Source organism: Hyperolius riggenbachi, chromosome 6 (assembly GCF_040937935.1).
Source record: "Hyperolius riggenbachi isolate aHypRig1 chromosome 6, aHypRig1.pri, whole genome shotgun sequence".
In the NCBI taxonomy this organism is placed as follows: Eukaryota; Metazoa; Chordata; class Amphibia; order Anura; family Hyperoliidae; genus Hyperolius; species Hyperolius riggenbachi.
In genome coordinates this window covers 350942245-350962840 of record NC_090651.1, presented here as the reverse complement: position 1 = coordinate 350962840, position 20596 = coordinate 350942245, and the positions used below count along the sequence as shown (strand labels likewise).

General features: G+C 47.6%; 1 protein-coding gene across 2 annotated transcripts in view; it reads left to right on the top strand.

The window, feature by feature from the left end:
* Positions 1–20596, top strand: part of FBLIM1 (filamin binding LIM protein 1) — a 53177-nt gene that overhangs the window by 14736 nt on the left and 17845 nt on the right. The window contains exons 1-3 of one of the 2 annotated variants that reach the window (XM_068241651.1): positions 10083–10310; positions 13584–13791; positions 19578–19786. In XM_068241651.1, the coding sequence (XP_068097752.1) occupies positions 13590–13791; positions 19578–19786 (411 nt within the window). In that variant the 5' untranslated portion in view covers positions 10083–10310; positions 13584–13589. Of the gene's footprint in view, positions 1–10082; positions 10311–13583; positions 13792–19577; positions 19787–20596 lie in introns of those variants that run through there. The other variant, XM_068241650.1, reaches the window with a different exon arrangement.

Sequence of the window (20596 nt, the reverse complement as noted above, 5' to 3'; positions counted from 1 at the left end):
GATAATGGGAGTAATCTCATTCGCGCTTTAAGGTTGGCTAAGCTGACACACATCCCTTGCCTGGCGCACGTGATGAACCTAGTAGTTCAGCGGTTCCTGAGGACATACCCAGGCGTGGCCGATCTTCTGTTGAAGGTGCGTCGAGTGGCCAAACATTGTAGAAATTCCAGTACTGCTTCGGGGGCACTCGCCAAGATGCAGGAGCGCTTCAATCTCCCCCACCATCGCTTGCTGTGTGATGTCCCTACGCGCTGGAATTCTACGCTGCACATGCTAGCACGCTTTTGTGAGCAGAAGAGTGCAGTGGTCCAGTACATGACGGCGCAGTACCGAGGCGCATCCGGACAGCTGCTAAGCTTCTGTGGATCCGATTGGGCCAACATGTTGGACCTCTGCCAAGTCCTCCAAAATTTTGAGCAATCCACGTTGCTTGTGAGCAGTGACAACTCTTCAGTCAGCATTACCATACCACTGCTGTGTTTACTGAAGAGGTCGATGTTAAAAATCAAGGAAACAGCTGTCATGATGCAACTGGGGGAATCTGAAGGAGAAAACGATCAGCGTGATGGTACCAACATCAGGCCATCCGCCTCAGGGAACGCTGGCCCCAGCAGCTATGACGAAGAAGAGGAGGAGGAACAGCTGGAGTTGGAGCAGGAATTTCATGCCACCACTGACGAGGGCCAGAGCGGTGCACGTTGGACTTCCACAATTCAACGCGAATGGTCAGCAGAAGCAGACCAGGAGGAAGGTGACGACTATGATGCATCACAACAACTATCACAACGCTCACAAGAGGATGATGAGGATTCTGGTAGGACTCTGGCACACATGGCTCAATTCATGCTAGACTGCATTGAACGTGACCCACGCATTGTGCGCATTCTGGACAACACCAATTACTGGGTTTATACCCTTCTGGATCCACGGTACAAACACAATGTTCCAAAACTGCTTGAAGAAATAGTCAGACAGGTCAAAATGGAAGAATACCAGCAGGCCCTTGTGGAGACTTTAGAGAGGAGATTGACATCCTCCCCCTCCTCTAGCCAGTTGTACGCAGACAGACTGACTTCCGCAAACCCAGGACGACCAGGAGGGCAGCAAACAACGCAAGCCGCAGCTAGTACCCAAAAGGGAACGGTATCGGCAGTGTCCTTGGAGTGGGAAAATTTTCTGACACCCATGCAGCAGCAGCCCACTGAACAGCAAGCGTGCAGATCCACCTCCAACACCGATCGCCTGGAGAAGATGGTCAAGGACTACATGTCAGATGACGTAGCTGTGTCGAACAATCCATCTGCACCCTTCAACTATTGGGTATCGAAGCTAGACACCTGGCACGAACTGGCAATGTACGCAATAGAGGTGCTGGCTTGCCCGGCAGCCAGCGTTATGTCGGAACGCTGTTTCAGTGCTGCCGGAGGCATCGTCACAGATCGGCGTATCCGCCTCTCTACAGAAAATGCAGACCGTCTGACTCAAATTAAAATGAATCAATCCTGGATTGGAAATGACTACGCAACACTCCAGGACCCCAACCAAGTAACATGACCAATGAACATCTGGGATGGTGTAGCGTTTCCGGTCCCTGTTTATTGAACCTCTCATCTGTATTACATTTATGACTGCATGGCGGCAAAAAGCATTGCTGCTATATCCGCACGCTTTTTGTCCTCATGCAAGGCCTGGGTTGTTGTGTCTCAAAAACCGTGGCCTTCTCCTCCTGCGCCTGCTCCTGTTCCATCACGTCTGCTGCTGCTGGGTTAGCGTTGCCGCGTGGTCCCTGTTTATTGAACCACTTATCTTTATTACATTTATGACTGCATGGCGGTACAAAGCATGCTATCCGCACGCTTCTTGCCCTCATGCAAGGCCTGGGTTGTTGTGTCTCACAAAGCGTGGCCTTCTCCTCCTGCGCCTCCTCCTGTTCCATCACGTCTGCTGCTGCTGGGTTAGCGTTGCCGCGTGGTCCCTGTTTATTGAACCACTTATCTTTATTACATTTATGACTGCATGGCGGTACAAAGCATGCTATCCGCACGCTTCTTGCCCTCATGCAAGGCCTGGGTTGTTGTGTCTCACAAAGCGTGGCCTTCTCCTCCTGCGCCTCCTCCTGTTCCATCACGTGTGCTGCTGCTGGGTTAGCGTTGCCGCGTGGTCCCTGTTTATTGAACCACTTATCTTTATTACATTTATGACTGCATGGCGGTACAAAGCATGCTATCCGCACGCTTCTTGCCCTCATGCAAGGCCTGGGTTGTTGTGTCTCACAAAGCGTGGCCTTCTCCTCCTGCGCCTCCTCCTGTTCCATCACGTGTGCTGCTGCTGGGTTAGCGTTGCCGCGTGGTCCCTGTTTATTGAACCACTTATCTTTATTACATTTATGACTGCATGGCGGTACAAAGCATGCTATCCGCACGCTTCTTGCCCTCATGCAAGGCCTGGGTTGTTGTGTCTCACAAAGCGTGGCCTTCTCCTCCTGCGCCTCCTCCTGTTCCATCACGTGTGCTGCTGCTGGGTTAGCGTTGCCGCGTGGTCCCTGTTTATTGAACCACTTATCTTTATTACATTTATGACTGCATGGCGGTACAAAGCATGCTATCCGCACGCTTCTTGCCCTCATGCAAGGCCTGGGTTGTTGTGTCTCACAAAGCGTGGCCTTCTCCTCCTGCGCCTCCTCCTGTTCCATCACGTGTGCTGCTGCTGGGTTAGCGTTGCCGCGTGGTCCCTGTTTATTGAACCACTTATCTTTATTACATTTATGACTGCATGGCGGTACAAAGCATGCTATCCGCACGCTTCTTGCCCTCATGCAAGGCCTGGGTTGTTGTGTCTCACAAAGCGTGGCCTTCTCCTCCTGCGCCTCCTCCTGTTCCATCACGTGTGCTGCTGCTGGGTTAGCGTTACCGGTCCCTTTTCCTGGAACCTCTTATATGTATTACATTTATGACTGCATGCCGACAAAAAACATGTTACCTGTGCAAAGAAAACAGACATTTCCCGCATTTAAAAGACAGTTTTCCCTTTGAAACTTTAAAATCGATTTTCTCAAAAACTATAAGCTCTTTTTGCTAAAAAAAATTTCCCTCTTGTACCCACTCCCAAGGTGCACATACCCTGTAAATTTGGGGTATGTAGCATGTAAGGAGGCTTTACAAACCACAAAAGTTCGGGTCCCCATTGACTTCCATTATGTTCGGAGTTCGGGTCGAACACCCGAACATTGCGGCCATGTTCGGCCTGTTCGGCCCGAACCCGAACATCTAGATGTTCGCCCAACACTAATAACAGCACCACAGCACAGTGACCAGGATAAGCATACAGCGATCTGCCCAACCAGATCTGCTGCTCTATAGCACAGGTACAGCCTATACAGCCATTTATACAACCGTACATCCAAATCATAAACTATTGTGTTCGTAAACTAGCTGCAGTGTGTACTGCTCCCTGCTACTACCCCAAGTATGTTCAGTATATAAATTGTTAATCTGTGCCTGTACTGATAGTAAACTGTGTGCTGATCTCTCCAGTATGTACAGTATAAGCTGTTATGCTGGGCATACATGGTAAATTTTTGCGCCGGAATCGAGCCACCGGCTCGATGTCGGCGCGTCACCGCTCGTCCGCGCGGATCAAGCACAGAATCGATCCACTGCGGTGATCGGACATGTCGGATATTATCAATCGAGCCATCAGCGTCTCGATTGATAACAAGAAACTTACCACGTATGCCCAGCATTACTCTGTGCCTGTACTGATAGTAAACTAGTTGCAGCGTGTGCTGATCTGCACTGCCTCCAGTATGTACAGTATAAGCTGTTACCCTGTGCACTGATAGTAAACTAGCTGCAGTGTGTGCTGATCTGCACTGCCTCCAGTATGTACAGTATAAGCTGTTACCCTGTGTCTATACTGATAGTAAACTAGCTGCAATATGTGCTGATCTGCACTGCCTCCAGTATAAGCTATCACTCTGTGCCTGTACTGATAGTAAACTAGCTGCAGCATTTGCTGAATTCTGCTCCTTCCAGTATGTACATCAGTGTTTCTCAAACCTGTTCTCGTGACTCCCCAACGGTGCATGTTTTGTAGGCAGCCTCACTTATGCACAGGTGGGGTAATTAGTGTCTCTCAGCTACATGGAATCCACCTAGCTGAGACACTAATTACCCCACCTGTGCATAGGTGAGGCTGCCTACAAAACATGCACCATTGGGGAGTCACGAGGACAGGTTTGAGAAACACTGATGTACAATAGAAGCTGTTACCCTGTGTCTGTACTGATAGTAAACTATCTGCAGCGTGTGCTGATCTCTGCTGCCTCCAGTATGTACAGTATAAGCTGTTACTCTGTGCCTGTACTGATAGTAAACTATCTGCAGAGTGTGCTGATCTCTGCTGCCTCCAGTATGTACAGTATAAGCTGTTACTCTGTGCCTGTGCTGATAGTAAACTAGCTGCAGTGTGTGCTGATTTCTGCTACCTCCAGTATGTACAGTATAAGCTGTTACTCTGTGCCTGTACTGATAGTAAACTAGCTGCAGTGTGCTGATCTCTGCTCCCTCCAGTATATACAGTATAAGCTGATACTGTGTGCCTGTACTGATAGTAAACTAGCTGCAGTGTGCTGATCTCTGCTCCCTCCAGTATATACAGTATAAGCTGTTACTCTGTGCCTGTACTGATAGTAAACTAACTGCAGTGTGTCTTTCACAAACGCAAAGAGGTATCCTGCGCTCAAAGTCAAAGTTGATCAATCACAGATGATTCCCCTTTCAAGTTCATGTACTGCAGCGCTCCAGAACAGGGTGGCTTGACAAGTAACTAAACAAAGATGGAGCGCGCCATAGTGCATTAAACATAGAGGAAAATTTATTAATAGTAAAAAATATACTCACAAACATATTCGTCAGATCTGATGAAGGCGCTGTGCGGCGAAACGCGTAATGACGTCACACACTCGCTGAGCATTAGCCACGCCCACCTTCCAGTGAGACGGAACCCAGGCCATCGGGACCCGCGCTGCCGGCCACAGCGCGTCATCCTCCACTGCAAGCGGTTGGCTGCCCGCTGGTATGCCAGTTTCACACTTATGTTTGTGAGTATATTTTTTACTATTAATAAAATTTACTCTACGTTTAATGCACTATGGAGCGCTCCATCTTTGTTTAGTTAACTGCAGTGTGTGCTGATTTCGGCTGCCTCCAGTGTGTACAGTATAAGCTGTTACTCTGTGTCTGTACTGATAGTAAACTAGCTGCAGCATGTGCTGATCTCTGCTGCTTCCAGTATGTACAGTATAAGCTGTTACCCTGTGTCTGTACTGATAGTAAACTAGCTGCAGTGTGTGCTGATCTCTGCTGCCTCCAGTATGTACAGTATAAGCTGTTACCCTGTGTCTGTACTGATAGTAAACTAGCTGCAGTGTGTGCTGATCTGCACTGCCTCCAGTATGTACAGTATAAGCTGTTGCCCTGTGTCTGTACTGATAGTAAACTAGCTGCAGCGTGTGCTGATCTGCACTGCCTCCAGTATGTACAGTATAAGCTGTTACTCTGTGTCGGTACTGACAGTAAACTAGCTGCAGTGTGCTGATCTCTGCTGCCTCCAGTATATACAGTATAAGCTGTTACGCTGTGCCTGTGCTGATAGTAAACTAGCTGCAGCGTGTGCTGATCTGCACTGCCTCCAGTATGTACAGTATAAGCTGTTACTCTGTGGCAGTGCTGATTGTAAACTAGCTGCAGTGTGTGTTGATCTCTGCTATCCCAGTATGTACAGTATAAACCATGAAGAAGCGGACCCTTCTTCATTCTTTTGACTTAAGGGGTGGTTACCCAGGTCCAGCTCTGTCTTCTGGGAAGTGCAGTGGTATACCAGTTTTTTTGAAATGTACAGTATAAGTTGTTAGGGCCCATTCACACTAGGGATCGCAAAACGCTAGCTATTAGCGCTAGCATTTTGCGGCAGCGATTTTACCCAATCAAATTTGGATGTGTATATGCACCCTAAGGCCTGGTACACACTTTTAATTATGGATGGCCAATCACTAGAGATGTGGCGAACTGTTCGCCCAGCGAACATCTCTGGAGGTTTTACTACTTCCGGGTCGCTCTGACCCGGAGTAGTACGCCTGCGCTGCCCGGCGGAGCGCGTCCTAGATCGCGCTCCTGTTGTCGGGCACTCTGAGCATGAGCGTGACGTCGTTCATGACGTCACGCACATGCGCAGAAAGTGCCCGGCAACAGGAGCGCGATCTAGGACGCACTCCGCCGGGCAGCGCAGGCGTACTACTCCGGGTCAGTGCGACCCGGAAGTAGTAAAACCCCCATGGATTCAGAGATGTTCGCCGTCGAATGGGTCGGGAACCGTTCGCCACATCTCTACCAATCACTGACCAATTTTACCACCTCCTTGTAGTATGAGGGTCTACCTACATAATCTACTCATAATATTCAATGGCCTCAATTCACTAAGATCATGCTGGAGATAATAAGGCAAGAGAAAACTTACCTCCACACATGAGAGAGTTATCTTACCTCTTCATTCCTTAAGTTAACTTCTCTGTAGTTAATTTACCTCCTCTGTAGTTAATTTACCTCCTCTGTAGTTATTTTCACATGCAGTTAATTAACAGCCTGTCTTTAACTCTGGAGTTATTTTAAGGATTGGAGAGTTAACTTAAAGACAGAAGAGTTAACTAAGGTTTGCCTGAGGTAAAATGTTTCCTGAATACTACATGCCTTATCACCATGGTAACAACTCTAGAAGAGTTATTAAAGACAGGAGATAATCTTAGTGAATTGAGGCCAATATCTGTTGAGCCTTGTAGTAAAATTGGTCAATGATTGGCCAATCATTGTTGAAAGTGTGTAGCAGGCTTAAAGGACAACTGAAGTGAGAAGAATATGGAGGCTGACATATTTATTTCCTTTTAAACAATACCAATTGCCTGGCAGCCCTGCTGGTCTGTTTGGCTGCAGTAGTGTCTGAATAATGCCAGAAACAAACATGCAGCTAGTCTTGTCAGATCTGACAATAATGTCAGAAACACCTGATCTGCTGCATGCTTGTTCAGGGGTCTATGGCTGAAAGTATTAGAGGCAGAGGATCAGCAGGATAGATAGCCTGGCAACTGGTATTGCTTAAAACAAAATAAATATGGCAGCCACCATATATACTTCTCGCTTGTGTTGTCCTTTAAGCTATGCAGGTTCTGAGGCTGCTTATCTATATAATCTGTGGCTGAACTGCATCTAACTAGACCCAATACCAGTATAATTCATAATTGTCAGTAAATATAGGCATATGTGGGTAACACTGTGTTGGGGGCGTGTCCTTTTCTCTTTTGCACAGAGTGACTCCTTGCACCTCTGGGGCATGCTGGGGCAGTGAAGGTTTCTCTGTCATCAGTTAGGATGGCTCACACTTTTCCAAAACTCTGCTGTTGGCATTTTGGCGGTGCTGACTAGTGATTTCACCTTGGCACGAATCAATGTCAACGCCAGTGACCTCTCCAGCAAGCGCCAGTCAGTGCCTGCTAAAAGTGCCAGTTAGTGCCAGTCTTTACCTCCTCCAGTGTGTGAATAAGCCCCAGGCTACGGAACTGAAGTATCTGTAAAAAGTTTCACTTACGTGGGGCTTCTGCCAGCCCCCTGCAACCGTCCTGTGCATGCGCCATTTGAAAATGATCCTCCGTTCCCCACTGCAGATCACTTTTCTTCACGCAGTAGAAGCCGACTTCTAAGTCGAAGTCCACTGCGCCCTGGCTACGCGTATCCTCGCACGCGTTCCCGTGGCCTGACGTGTGCTGAGCCGACGCAGTAAGGGACAATCTCTACTGCGCCTGCGCACTACACTCCTAGAGGCGGGAGCATGAATGAGGACACGTGCGGCCGGTATCGCACAGAAGCCGTGGACAACGATGGAAGAAGTGATCAGCGGTGGGGGAACGGAGGATCATTTTGAAATGGCGCGGGCACAGGATGGCTGCAGGGGGCTGGCGGAAGCCCCAGGTAAGTGAAAATCTTTTTTTCTCCAGATACTTCAGTTCCGCTTCAAGCGGAACTCAGAACTTCCTCTCTGCTCTAAAAGATACGCAACAGTATAACCCTTTAAAGAAAAACATTTCTTTGTTACAGCTGATACAAATCCTGCAATAAATCTGCAGTGTGTCTACTTCCTTCTCTCATGGAAGCAGACATAGGGTTAACATCCTGTGTTTACAAATTAGCTGCCATGGCAGCCTGCTGACACAGGTGAGAGATCAAATAACAACTTGTGATTAGTCACAGATGAGAGGGAATTAGACAGGCTAAACTCTGTAAATATATACAGGGTTCATTTCTCTATGTTTTCCTTTTGTCCTGTGCAAGAGTTCAGGTCCACTTTAAGCTCTCCATACATGTATCCATTTTTTTTCTGGCAGATTCATCACGCTGATCAAATCTGCCAGTTATCTAAAACGCAACCAGCCACATTGGTTGTAATTTTGATCGACTTGCACCAAAAAAGGATTGAAATAACAATCAGACCACATAATAAATTTCAATCGATCAGATGCGAATATGGATTGATGCTCCGTAGCACTGCACTCTATTGAACAGTGCAAGTCTGCAGTGCATGGTGAAATCTATAGAGAATCTGTGTGCCGTGTATGGGGGTAGTCGATCTCTCTCTGATCAGATTCACATCAAGGAGGGATTGATCTGTTTGACACATTGGGTGGCAATCTAAAGATGATTTCCCCATTCAATCACTCCGATCAAAATCTTTTGCCCCAACATGTCCGATCGATCAAATTTTGATCAAGACCATTGTACAAACAGTATGTAAAATTTTTGTTTAGCGGGATCGGTGGACGATTGACGACCCATAGTGTTGCATTGCGTCTAATAGTGGTTCCATCGATTTTCAAAAGATCTCCTGCTGAAATCAGAGCAGGATCATCTACCAGGCAACCTAAGCATGTGCTTGGGGCCTAGTGGGGGGCAAGGGGCCCACCAGCCACCTTCTCTGACCTTTCTTCACTTTAGTGTACCAAAAGGACCCCAAGGGGGGGGGGGGGGGGGGGCAAATCTACCACCTTGCCTAGGAACTCATTGGGCTTGATTCACTAAGACAAATAGCATGCCTTATCAAACTTAACACACCTTATCAGAGTAGCATAGCGAGCGCTACGACCTTATGCCTGCTAATTGGCAATGACGAGAGCGCCACTCGTCCTGCCCTGAGCCCCTGCGGGTTCATATGCTATTCTGATAAGGCGTGTTAATGTTGATAAGGCGTGCTATTTGTCTTAGTGAATCAAGCCCATTATATCTTAAAGTGTACCAGAGCTGAGTACTAATAAGTGTTATACATACATGGGGCTTCCTCCAGCCCCATCTACACGGATCGCTCCCACGCCGCCGCTGGAGAGATACGTAGATGGCGCACTTCTCTTGCACAGACTGTCCGCGACTGGCTGAAGTGACGGGACCCGGTACCGGAGCAGGAGAAGCTGAGGACGGCGGCGTGGGAGCGATCCGTGTGGATGGGGCTGGAGGAAGCCCGAGGTATGTATAAAACTTTTATTAGTACACAGCTCTGGTTTCCTTTAATTATTTCTGGCTTAAATCTATTAAAAATCAATATGCCATGTGTGTGGTAGGAATCAATGCCGATCGATCAGTTTGCCACATTGGATGGCGATCTATGTGTGTATGGCCGAGTCTACGTGTTGGGCGGGGCACAGGCAGCACTGGTGACCCCCTGTTACCCCCCCTGTCACCACACACTGATAGCAGAACAATAGGCTGACTGCAGGGAGCAGTAAACAGATGAATATCAGCAGATAGGGGACCTTTTACCCAGAGCTGGAGAATGGCATCATTCTACACTGGCCCTGCCTAGTCTCCTGTATAGACAGGATCTATATGGACAGGCGGAGTGCTGTGTGCCCCCCCTCTCTCCCCCGTCACGCACACAGTTATACACAGAATACACTTTGGACTCTGGGCTCCTATCCAACCTCTCAGCAACAAGCAGAAACTGGTGCCGGAACTCCCCAACCTGCCGTCACTTACAGCTGACACCCTTACTTCTTAAGGGGGAAGTGCCCTGGTGCAGGTTGGGGTGCTGTAGGGTGTCTGTGGCCTTCTGATGGATGCTTGAGGTACCCCTGAGGGGGACTCGTGTCATACGCTGTACACTCGACGAGGCAGAGGTCACAGAGGGCATCGGGTAACCGTGACGAGCGTTAGAGCAAACAGACACGCACGCCCCGTCACACCCTATTCCCCGAAGCCGCGGCTGCTGACACACAGGTATGACTGATATACGGACGCTCATCTGCTGCAAGAGTGCTGTTACTTCCTATGCATTCTACACCTGTGTTTCTCAACATTATTACACTATGTAGCCCTTTTGTTAAAGAACCACCCCAGCAAAAAAAGTAAGATGTTAAAATCTACTCCATTTCCTCATGGGGGATTCTCAGGGTTTTCTTTGCTTTCAAAAGCATTTCCAGAACAGCAGAGGTGAAAATAAACTAATGAAATAAACAATTGTATCTATCCTACTTCTCCTAAAAATGACTTTTTAAGATATTCCACCGTTTTATTTTATATTTAAATCTACTTTTTAAGTTTTTACTGTTTTATTGTCTCTGCTCAATGACACATTCATTGAAGTATGCCAGAGCTAAAATCTATGAACTATTGACTCTTTTTTATGTCTTTTCTGCTCTCAGAAACCATTTTCTGCTAGGAAAGTGTTTTATGGTTGTAATTACTTATCGGTAAGGGTCACACTGTAGTCTGACCCAGTCCTGACTCAGTCAGGAACTGCCACTTACATACCTGATGTTTAACGCTTTCAGGCAGAGAAAGAAAAAAAGGAACACAGCATAGTTATTTGTGTGCTTGGCACTGTACATACCCATGTCTAGCTCACCATGTCACATGTCATGTTTAAACTGCCGTTCAGGTAATGCTTCTGAAATGAAAGAAAACCACGAAAATCCCCATAAAGGAGATGGACTAGTCCAAAACCTGTCGGTTCTGTCAAATTTTAACTGCTTACTTTTTTCACTGGAGTTGTCCTTTAATGACTGGGTTGGCCAAGTACTCCCTAATATGGGTAATATCCTCTCAAGTATCCCCCTTGATGCATAGATTATTATTATTATTATTATTTATTGAATTTATAAAGCGCCAACATATTACGCAGCGCTGGACAATAAATCTATACAATGATACAAGGATGACAGACATAAGGTTATACAACATAGAACAAAGTTAAACATGCAAATTGTTCAAAATACATGATCGTGTGATATGGGCTGGTTAGGTAGGCCCAGTAATACAAGTACAGGCTGTCATAGGACAGGAGCACACAATCCTGTAGATTACACTAGGGAGTGGAGGACCCTGCCAAAGGCTTACAATCTAAAGGGTGGGGTGGAAACACTAGGTGGGACTGTTAAATACTCATTAGAGAGTTACTGTGCGGTAGGAGGTGGGTAGGCCATCCTAAAGAGGTAGGTTTTAGATATCGAGAATTGCATAATTGTGTATAAATGCTTTGCAAACACGCCTTGATGTTTTTATTTAACTATAAATACTTATTCAGGTTAACTTATATATGGTTTAAGAAGACATTAAACTGAAAACCTAATATAATAGAATGTCTGCTGCAGCACTTTACAGACTACATAGTCATGTCACTGACAGTCCTCAGAGGAGCTCACAATCTAATCCTACCATAGTCATAGCCTAATGTCCTACCATATTATTATTATGTACAGTATTTATATAGCACTAACATCTTCTGCAGCATATTACAGAGTACATAGTCATGTCACTGACTGTCCTCAGAGGAGCTCACTATCTAATCCTACCATAGTCAGTCTAATGTCCTGAGTGGCTGGATAGTGTAATGGTTAAGGGCTCTGCCTCTGACACAGGAGACCAGGGTTCGAACCTTGGCTCTTCCTGTTCAGTAAGCCTGCACCTATTCAGTAAGGAGACCTTGGGCAAGTCCCCCTAACACTGCTACTGCCTATAGAGTGCGTCCTAGTGGCTGCAGCTCTGGCGCTTTGAGTCCGCCAGGAGAAAAGCGCGATATAAATGTTATTTGTCTTGTCCTACCATATTATTATCCTATTTATATAGCACTGACATCTTCTGCAGCACTTTACAAATCACAGTCATGTCACTGACTGTCCTCAGAGGAGTTCACACTCTAATCCTACCATAGTCAGTCTTATGTCCTACCATATTATTATTATTATCTATTTATATAGCACTGACATTTCCTGCAGCACTTTACAGAGTACATAGTCATGTCACTGACTGTCCTCAGAGGAGCTCGCACTCTAATCCTACCATAGTCATAATCTAATAATGCCTTACCATATTATTATTATCTATTTATATAGCACTGACATCTCCTGCAGCACTTTACAAAGTACATCGTCATGGCAGTGACTGTTCTCAGAGAAGCTCACAATCTAATCCCTACCATAGTCATATGTCCATCATAGTCTATGGTCAATTGTAGGAGGAGCCAATTAACTTATCTGTATGTTTTCAGAATGTGGGAGGAAACCCGAGTGCCCAGAGGAAACCCTCACATACATGGGAAGAACGTACAAACTACGTGCAGATAGTACCCTGGCTGGGATTTGACCTGGGGACGTAGCACTGCCTATGGATTTGTAACACTTCTATATGCAATATTAGGTATATTATTCTATCTGTTGAGAGGTAGGGGCCCTTTTTACACTTACTGCATCGCAGAAAATCTCTGCATTCCATCGCAGAAGCAGTGATAGCCCTATGGCTATTGATCTCGCTGTAGCGGGTCCTGTCGTGGGACAGTTGTGCACAATGAAAGTGAGGCATGCTTTCATTGTAAAGCATGCTTCACTGTATGGTCGCACCGCAGCAGTAACGTGTGGTGTGACCTTTTGGCATGCAATATATGAAGTGTGAAAGGGGCCTAACTTAAAGGGAAGGTCAGAGGTGTATAAAAATAAAAAAAATCCACTTTACCTGGGGCCTCCTCCAGCCCCTGGCAGCCATCCTGTGCCCTCGCTGCAGCTCTGGTTTCTCCCAGTCCCCTCCGGTGGAGAAGCTGACCTCGCCAGGTCGGCTTTTCCTGCGCTTCAGTGTGCAGCTTCACAGGAAGCCCCAGATAAGTGGATTTTTTTTATTTTTATACTCCTCGGATGTATCCATTAAAAAGACTCAGTGATGAAAAATAAAAAGAATCGATACTTACCCGGGACTTCCTCCAGCCCCATAAACACATCCCTCACCGCCCTCCCACGCGGTCTGCCGTTCAGCCGTGATCAGCCCCGGTAATTAAAAGTAGGAAAACCCATTTTTATTGAATGTTATGTCAGAGTTTTATCTGTAGGGTCTGGGGACAATTTTAGCAACCCCCCCAGGCTGTCATGTCGTAGGATGGACAAAGACTGTTCTTTGATTTTGGGCGTTTCTTGATCAGTCAGTCCCGCTCCGTTCTTCCCATAATGGAGTGATTTATTTTAGATATTATGTGAATAGCAGATCTGTTTCCTTGTCTCCCCGCAGAGCGAGATGTCGGGGAAAAGGATGGTGTCATCGGTCACAATCACTCTGGCTCCACCTTGGAGAGCAGAAGTTGCACGGAAGAACCAAACGACCGTCCAACAGGAAGAGAAAGAAACATGGCGGAGGGAACCGCTGCCCCCCGCGGTCCGGCCTGATCTTCGGCGGTCTCCAGAGTCTTGGTCAGACGACGATGAGCTGCACAATGGCGGTAAAACCCAAATATTATTATTGACTTATACAACGCTGTCAACCCCCATGGAGTAGCGGTAGATTGAAGTTGACGCATGCAAACGAGTGACATCACTCAAACGATATTCCCTGCCAAAAAGAAACCTCCAAGTAGTTTAAACGACATTGTTCACACACCAATATTCCAAACCATTATGTTGTTCAAAAACTGCGTGCAAGAAGAACTGACATTTCACAGGACATAATAATCTGAACATTTGTATAGCGCTTTTCTCCTGTCGGACTCAAAGAGCTCAAGAGCTGCAGCCACTGGGACGCGCTCAAGAGGCCACCCTGCAGTGTTAGGGAGTCTTGCCTTGAACTCCTTACTGAATAGGTACTTGACCTAGCCAGGATTCGAACCCTGGTCTCCCATGTCAAAGGCAGAGCCCTTAACCAGTACACTATCCAGCCACTGCGCGCATGCTCTGGAATAATGACGTTTGAACAACTTGTACACACCCAGCCAACCGCTAGATATCTGCCCATCTGAATTGATCCGCCAGTTGGTACAGGCAGAATACCTGATATCCAGAGGCGGGACAAGGTCCTCCAGCACCCGAGGCTGAGAGACCAAAGTGCGCCCCTCCAGCCGTCACACACTATTTGCTATTAGACTAAGAGCCGCCCCAGGGCCCCCAACACCTTAATCTCTAGTTATCTGGCTTGCAGCCACTGCCATGTATCCCCTTTTCTTATTTCTCTCTGCTACAAACACAATAGGGGAATGATAGCTGAGTGAGTTGTGTGCCCCTTCCTACACTGCGCCCTTAGATTGGAGCCTCTCTCGCCTCTGCCTCGGCCCGGCCCTGCCGATATCAGTCACTTGTCGTTTTGCTAAATTTTTTTATGATTGTCGTCTGAAACTGCAAAATCTGTCAAATGTTTCTAACGACATTTTTACAGATCGATCAGGCGGTCATGTTGTGGCCGCAATTCTCTTCCAATTCAAAATAAATAATTGAATCGGAAGGTCGGTCAGGCCGCAGTATTGAGTAATGTATGGGCACCCTTAGATTGTCACGTACTCTATGTAAATCTGGACTGTTGTCCTTAGATGTGGGGGTACACTGGCCCCCCCCTGATGTGGGTTTCCTCTTCATCACACCTCTCTGCCCATCAGCTGTGATATATGATGAAGGGAGGCAGAGGGACCCCCATCACTGTGGCGCTGCATTCCAGGCATATTATAGCTGTTAACTGGCTGTAATGTCAGGAATTTCCCCCCACCCTTCCCCCGCGGTATATGTAAACGTGAGGAGGGGGGGGGGCACTGCCTGAGGGGAGACCCCAGGAGGCCAAGATCTCCATCTAACTCCATTGTGTGTCCTCCCTGGAATGTACACATCTATTATCCCTATAACATAACATTTACAGAGCATTGTGTTATCTCTGTGTAATGCACACAGCAACCCAAAGCCTCCTGTCCAGCCCTGACCTCTAGTCACAGAGCAGCCATGCCTGTCCTATGGAGCTGAGCAAAGGGCCATGCCTGTCCTATGGGGCTGAGCAAGGGGCTAGGCTTGTGCTATGGACCTGAGGGGACAAGCGAGCGGCCATGTCTGTCCTATGGAGCTGGGGGAACAAGGAAGCAGCCATACCTGTCCTATGGGGCTGAGGGGACAAGTAAGTAGCAATGCCTGTTCTATGGGGCTGAGGCAACAAGCGAGCGGCAATGCCTGTCCTATGGATCTGAGGGGACAAGCGAGCGGCCATGTCTGTCGTATGGGGCTGAGGTAGGGGCCATGCCTGTCCTATGGGGCGGAGAAGACAAGCGAGCGGCCATGCCTGTCCTATGAGGCTGAGCAAGGGGCCATGCCTGTGCTATGGGGCTGAGGTAACAAGCAAGCAGCCATGCCAGTCCTATGGGCTGAGGAGACAAGCGAGCGAACATACCTGTCCTATGGGGCTGAGCAAGGGGCCATGCCTGTCCTATGGGGCTGAGGAAACAAGCGAGCAGCAATGCCTGTCCTATGAAGCTGGGGGGACAAGCGAGCAGCCATGCCTGTCCTATGGGGCTGAGGGAACAAGTGTGCAGCAATGCCTGTCCTATGATGCTGAGGGAACAAGTGAGCAGCCATGTCTGTCCTGTGGGGCTGGGGGACAAGTGAGCAGCCATGCCTGTCCTATTGGGCTGAGGGAACAAGCGAGCGGCCATGCCTGTCCTATGGGGCTGAAGAGACAAGTAAGTGGCCATACCTGTCCTATGGGGCTGAGGGAACAAGCGAGTGGCCACGCCTGTACTATGGGCTGAGGGAACAAGCGAGTGGCTATGCCTGTCCTATGGGGCTGAGGGGACAAGCGAGCGGCCATGCCTGTCCTATGGGGCTGAAGAGACAAGTAAGTGGCCATACCTGTCCTATGGGGCTGAGGGAACAAGCGAGTGGCCACGCCTGTCCTATGGGGCTGAGGGAACAAGCGAGCGGCCGTGCCTGTCCTATGGGGCTGGGGGGAACAAGCGAGCGGCTGTGCCTGTCCTATGGGGCTGGGGGGACAAGTGAGCGACTATGCCTGTACTATGGGCCTGAGGCAACAAGCGAGCGACTATGCCTGTACTATGGGCCTGAGGCAACAAGCGAGTGGCCATGCCTGTGCTATGAGATCGTTGGGATTATTATTATTATTATTATTTATTAGATTTATATAGCGCCAACATATTACACAGCGCTGTACAATAAATAGGCTTACAGACAATGATAACAGGGTTGACAGAACAATACAGGTAAAGGGATCACAGTAGGAGGGTAGAGGACCTATCGCATCAGCCTTAAATCTACACTATGCGATTTTTCCCTGAAAGATTCAATCTGCCAAAGATCAATAACCCACTCAATCATAATTTCGGCATGTTGAGTGGCTATCTGCCAGTGTATGTGGGCAGTGTCAGTGTGTGAGCAGTGTCAGTATGTGTGCAGTTTCAGTGTGTGTCAGTGTGAGCAGTATCAGTGTGTGAGGGCAGTGTCAGTGTGTGGGCAGGGAATCAGTGTGTGGGCAATGTCAGTGTGTATTAGTGTGTGGGCAGTGTCAGTGTGAGCAGTGTCAGTGTGTGGGCAGTTGCAGTGTCAGTGTGTGGGCAGTGCCAGTGTGTGTGCAGTGCGTGAGTGTTTGGACAGTGTCAGAGCGTATCAGTGTGTAGGCAGTGGCAGTGTGAGCAGTGGCAGTGTGTGGGCAGTGTCAGTGTGTATCAGTGTGTGGGCAGTGTCAGTGTGTGAGCAGGGAATCAGTGTGTGGGCAATGTCAGTGTGTATTAGTGTGTGGGCAGTGTCAGTGTGAGCAGTGTCAGTGTGTGGGCAGTTGCAGTGTCAGTGTGTGGGCAGTGCCAGTGTGTGGGCAGTGCGTAAGTGTTTGGACAGTGTCAGAGCGTATCAGTGTGTAGGCAGTGTGAGCAGTGTCAGTGTGTGTATAAGTGTGTGGGCAGTGTCAGTGTGTATCAGTGTGTAGGCAGTGGCAGTGTGTATGTAGGCAGTGTCCGCATGTAGGCAATGTTAGTGTGTATGAGTGTGTGGGCAGTGGCAGTGTGTGGGTGGTGGCAGTGTGAGCAGTGTCAGTGTGTGGGCAGTGGCAGTGTGTATGTAGGCAGTGACAGCGTGTAGGCAATGTTGGTATGTATGAGTGTGGGCAGTGGCAGTGTGTGGGTGGTGGCAGTGTGAGCAGTGTCAGTGTGTGGGCAGTGGCAGTGTGTATCAGTGTGTGGGCAGTGGCAGTGTGTATGTAGGCAGTGTCAGCGTGTAGGCAATGTTAGTATGTATGAGTGTGTGGGCAGTGGCAGTGTGTGGGTGGTGGCAGTGTGTATCAGTGTGTGGGCAGTGGCAGAGTGGATGAATTGGAGGTATGTGGGCTGCTGGTGTCGCTTTCACATTCTTCCTCTTATCACACTGCTCTGAGAGATCAGCACAGATCAGATAAGAGATGACATCAGCCCTCTATGGGGGATGAGTGGAAAAACTCTCACCTCCACCTTCTGCTGACAATAACACACCTTCCCTGACACACAGACTTGTGTGTGTACTGCACAAATCATTAGCAATACATTCACAGAAATCACTCTAGAAAACTCTGCTAAAATCGCTAGAAAAAGTGCAGAAATTATGTTTTGCGATTTCTAGTGTGCCCGAGCCCTGACTGTCACCCTATTCTACCCCAACATTCACTAACCCCCCAATTACTGCTCTTAACAGACTCCCCCCCCCCCCCCCCTCCACAAATTCTCTGATCCCTTCCAGTCATTGCCCTCCTGCCCCTTTCATTCTTCACTCCCCCTGAAATACCCCAGCCCCCCTCCCCCCACTCACACCCCAGCCCTGGGGTCTGTAGGGAAGCCGCACACACTATACATTTCTATGTGTTATTTTTGGATGTATAGAATCCTGTGGCATGTATAAAAAATTCCCACAGTTATGGTTCCCATGTGAAATCGCAGCTAAAAATAGTCAGATCTGTGCAGCACGATCTGCAATTCTTCCAGACGTAGCGAAACCCAGCAGATACGTGCGGAGGAATCTCAGATGTGGACACAAGATAGGCCGAGAGGGGCGGAGAGAAGAGACCCATCCCACCGAGGCTGACCGCCACCCCCATTACTGAGGAAGACCCCCGCAGACCTGACTAGGTGATCTGTGGCATCAGCCATTTTCTGTACTCAGAGATAAGAAGCACAACATGTGACTTTAAAAGGTCACTCCACCCAAAATGTATGCTTCAGTTTTTGATGGAGGCTAGATTATTTTATCGGTTATAAAATCTTGGCAATTTTGCATTCTCTCCTCTGCGCATTTGCTAAACCCAGTTCCATAGGCTCTTCAATGTCTTGGGAATTCTGGTGGAGAAATATTCCCTAAGTTCCCAGATCTACCATGCTGACCTCCAGGCATTCCCTGTGAGTTCTTCTATACCAGGCATGGGCAAACTTGGCCCTCTAGCTGTAAAGGTACTACAAATCCCACAATGCATTTGGCTTTATGAGTCATGACTGTGGCTGTCAGACTCCTGCAATGCAATGTGGGACTTGTAGTTCCTCAACATCTGGAGGGCCAAGTTTGCCCATGCCTGTTCTATACATATATTGGGTTCACAGCTCTGCACACCTGCTGCCCCCATTACCAGAGGCTCCCAACCCCCCTCCCCCCCCCCTTCCTGGATCCTTCTATTTCTCTGGAATTCTGGTGATAAGATCTCTGTGTCCCTGAGTTCCCAGCTTTGCACACCAGCTGCCCCCATCACCAGAGGCTCCCCTCCCCCTGCTGGATTCTTCTATCTCTTAGGGCCCATTTCCACCACACCTAGGCGAATCCGCATAGGAAAAAAGCCTGCGGATTCACATGCGTATGTGAATTTGTGTGCATTTGCATGTGTTTTTTTTTTTATGAGAATTTGCATGCGTACGCAGTTTATTTTTTATTTTTCCGTCACAATTAATTTCTATGGACTTCCACACATGCACACGAAAACGCATACGTATTGCTGCAAAAACGTGTAAACCGCGTGGAAAATTGTTACAGAGGCGTACTTTTTTTTTTTTTTTTTTTTTTTTTCATCTGCGGGGGGAAGCGAATTTTGCCTGTAATGGAAACAGGCCCATTGAAATACATTGCTATGGGAATTCGCGTGCAGATAATGCATGCAGATTCTGGCATATGAGTGAAAAACATTTTGGTTGTTACTGTGACATTATTATTGTTATTATTGTTATTATTAATATTATTATATAACCAACCCTGTAGTGATTTTTTGCTTTGTTTACATCTTCCTTTTGCTTTGTTTTTGCAGATTTTCCATCCCTCCCTCCCAATTTTTTGGATGAGATCCCCCAAGAAGACGACTTTCTAAGCCCTGATCTACCACCACCGCCGCCTCCCCCACCGGTTCTCCCAACTTCTCCGAAACGTATCCCGCTGGAACCGTCGCCGACTCCCCTGCCTGACACGCTGAGCTTAGAGCTGCAGAAGCTGGACCTGGTGCACTCGGCTGCCATCCAGGTACGATTCTCTTCCACTGTACAGGTAGTCCCTAGTTAACGAACGAGATAGGGACTGAATCTGGAGCATCTCTGTCCCCTGTACCTCCTCTGTTCCCCCCCTGTGCCTCCAGTGTTCCCCCTCTGTGTCACCTCTGCCCTCTGTACCTGCTTATACAAGTTTAAAAGACATTTTTTTCTTTGAATTTTTTTAAGGAGACACTGAAGCGAAAAATGATGATATTATGATTTGTATGTGTAGTACAGCTAAGAAATAAAACATTAAGATCAGATACATCAGTGTAATTGTTTCTAGTACAGGAAGAGTTAAGAAACTCTAGTTGTTATCTCTATGCAAAAAAGCCATTAATCTCTACGACTTTCAAAGTCCTGGAGAGGGCCGTTATCTGACTTTTATTATCTCAACTGTAAGTGAACTAATTACTTTTTCTCTGGCAGAGGAGAGATCATTAGTTCACAGACTGCTCTGAAAGACTCATTTTGAATGCTGAGTGTTGTGTAATCTGCACATATTATAGAATGATGCAATGTTAGAAAAAACACTATATACCTGAAAATAAAAATATGAGGATATTTTATTTTTTTGCTAATCTTCTAGTAATTATTCATAGTACACAACCAATTCACTATATCATATATTTTTTTCGCTTCAGTGTCTCTTTAAATCAATTTCAAAGTCCAATTTCAAAAAACATTTTTGACTTGTTCCCATGGAAACGCAGAAGCCATGCCGTTCGTATCGGCGGGTCGTTCGTAAGCCGGGCGTTCGGGGACTACCTGTATATACAGGGGGGAGGGGGGGGGGGCGGGT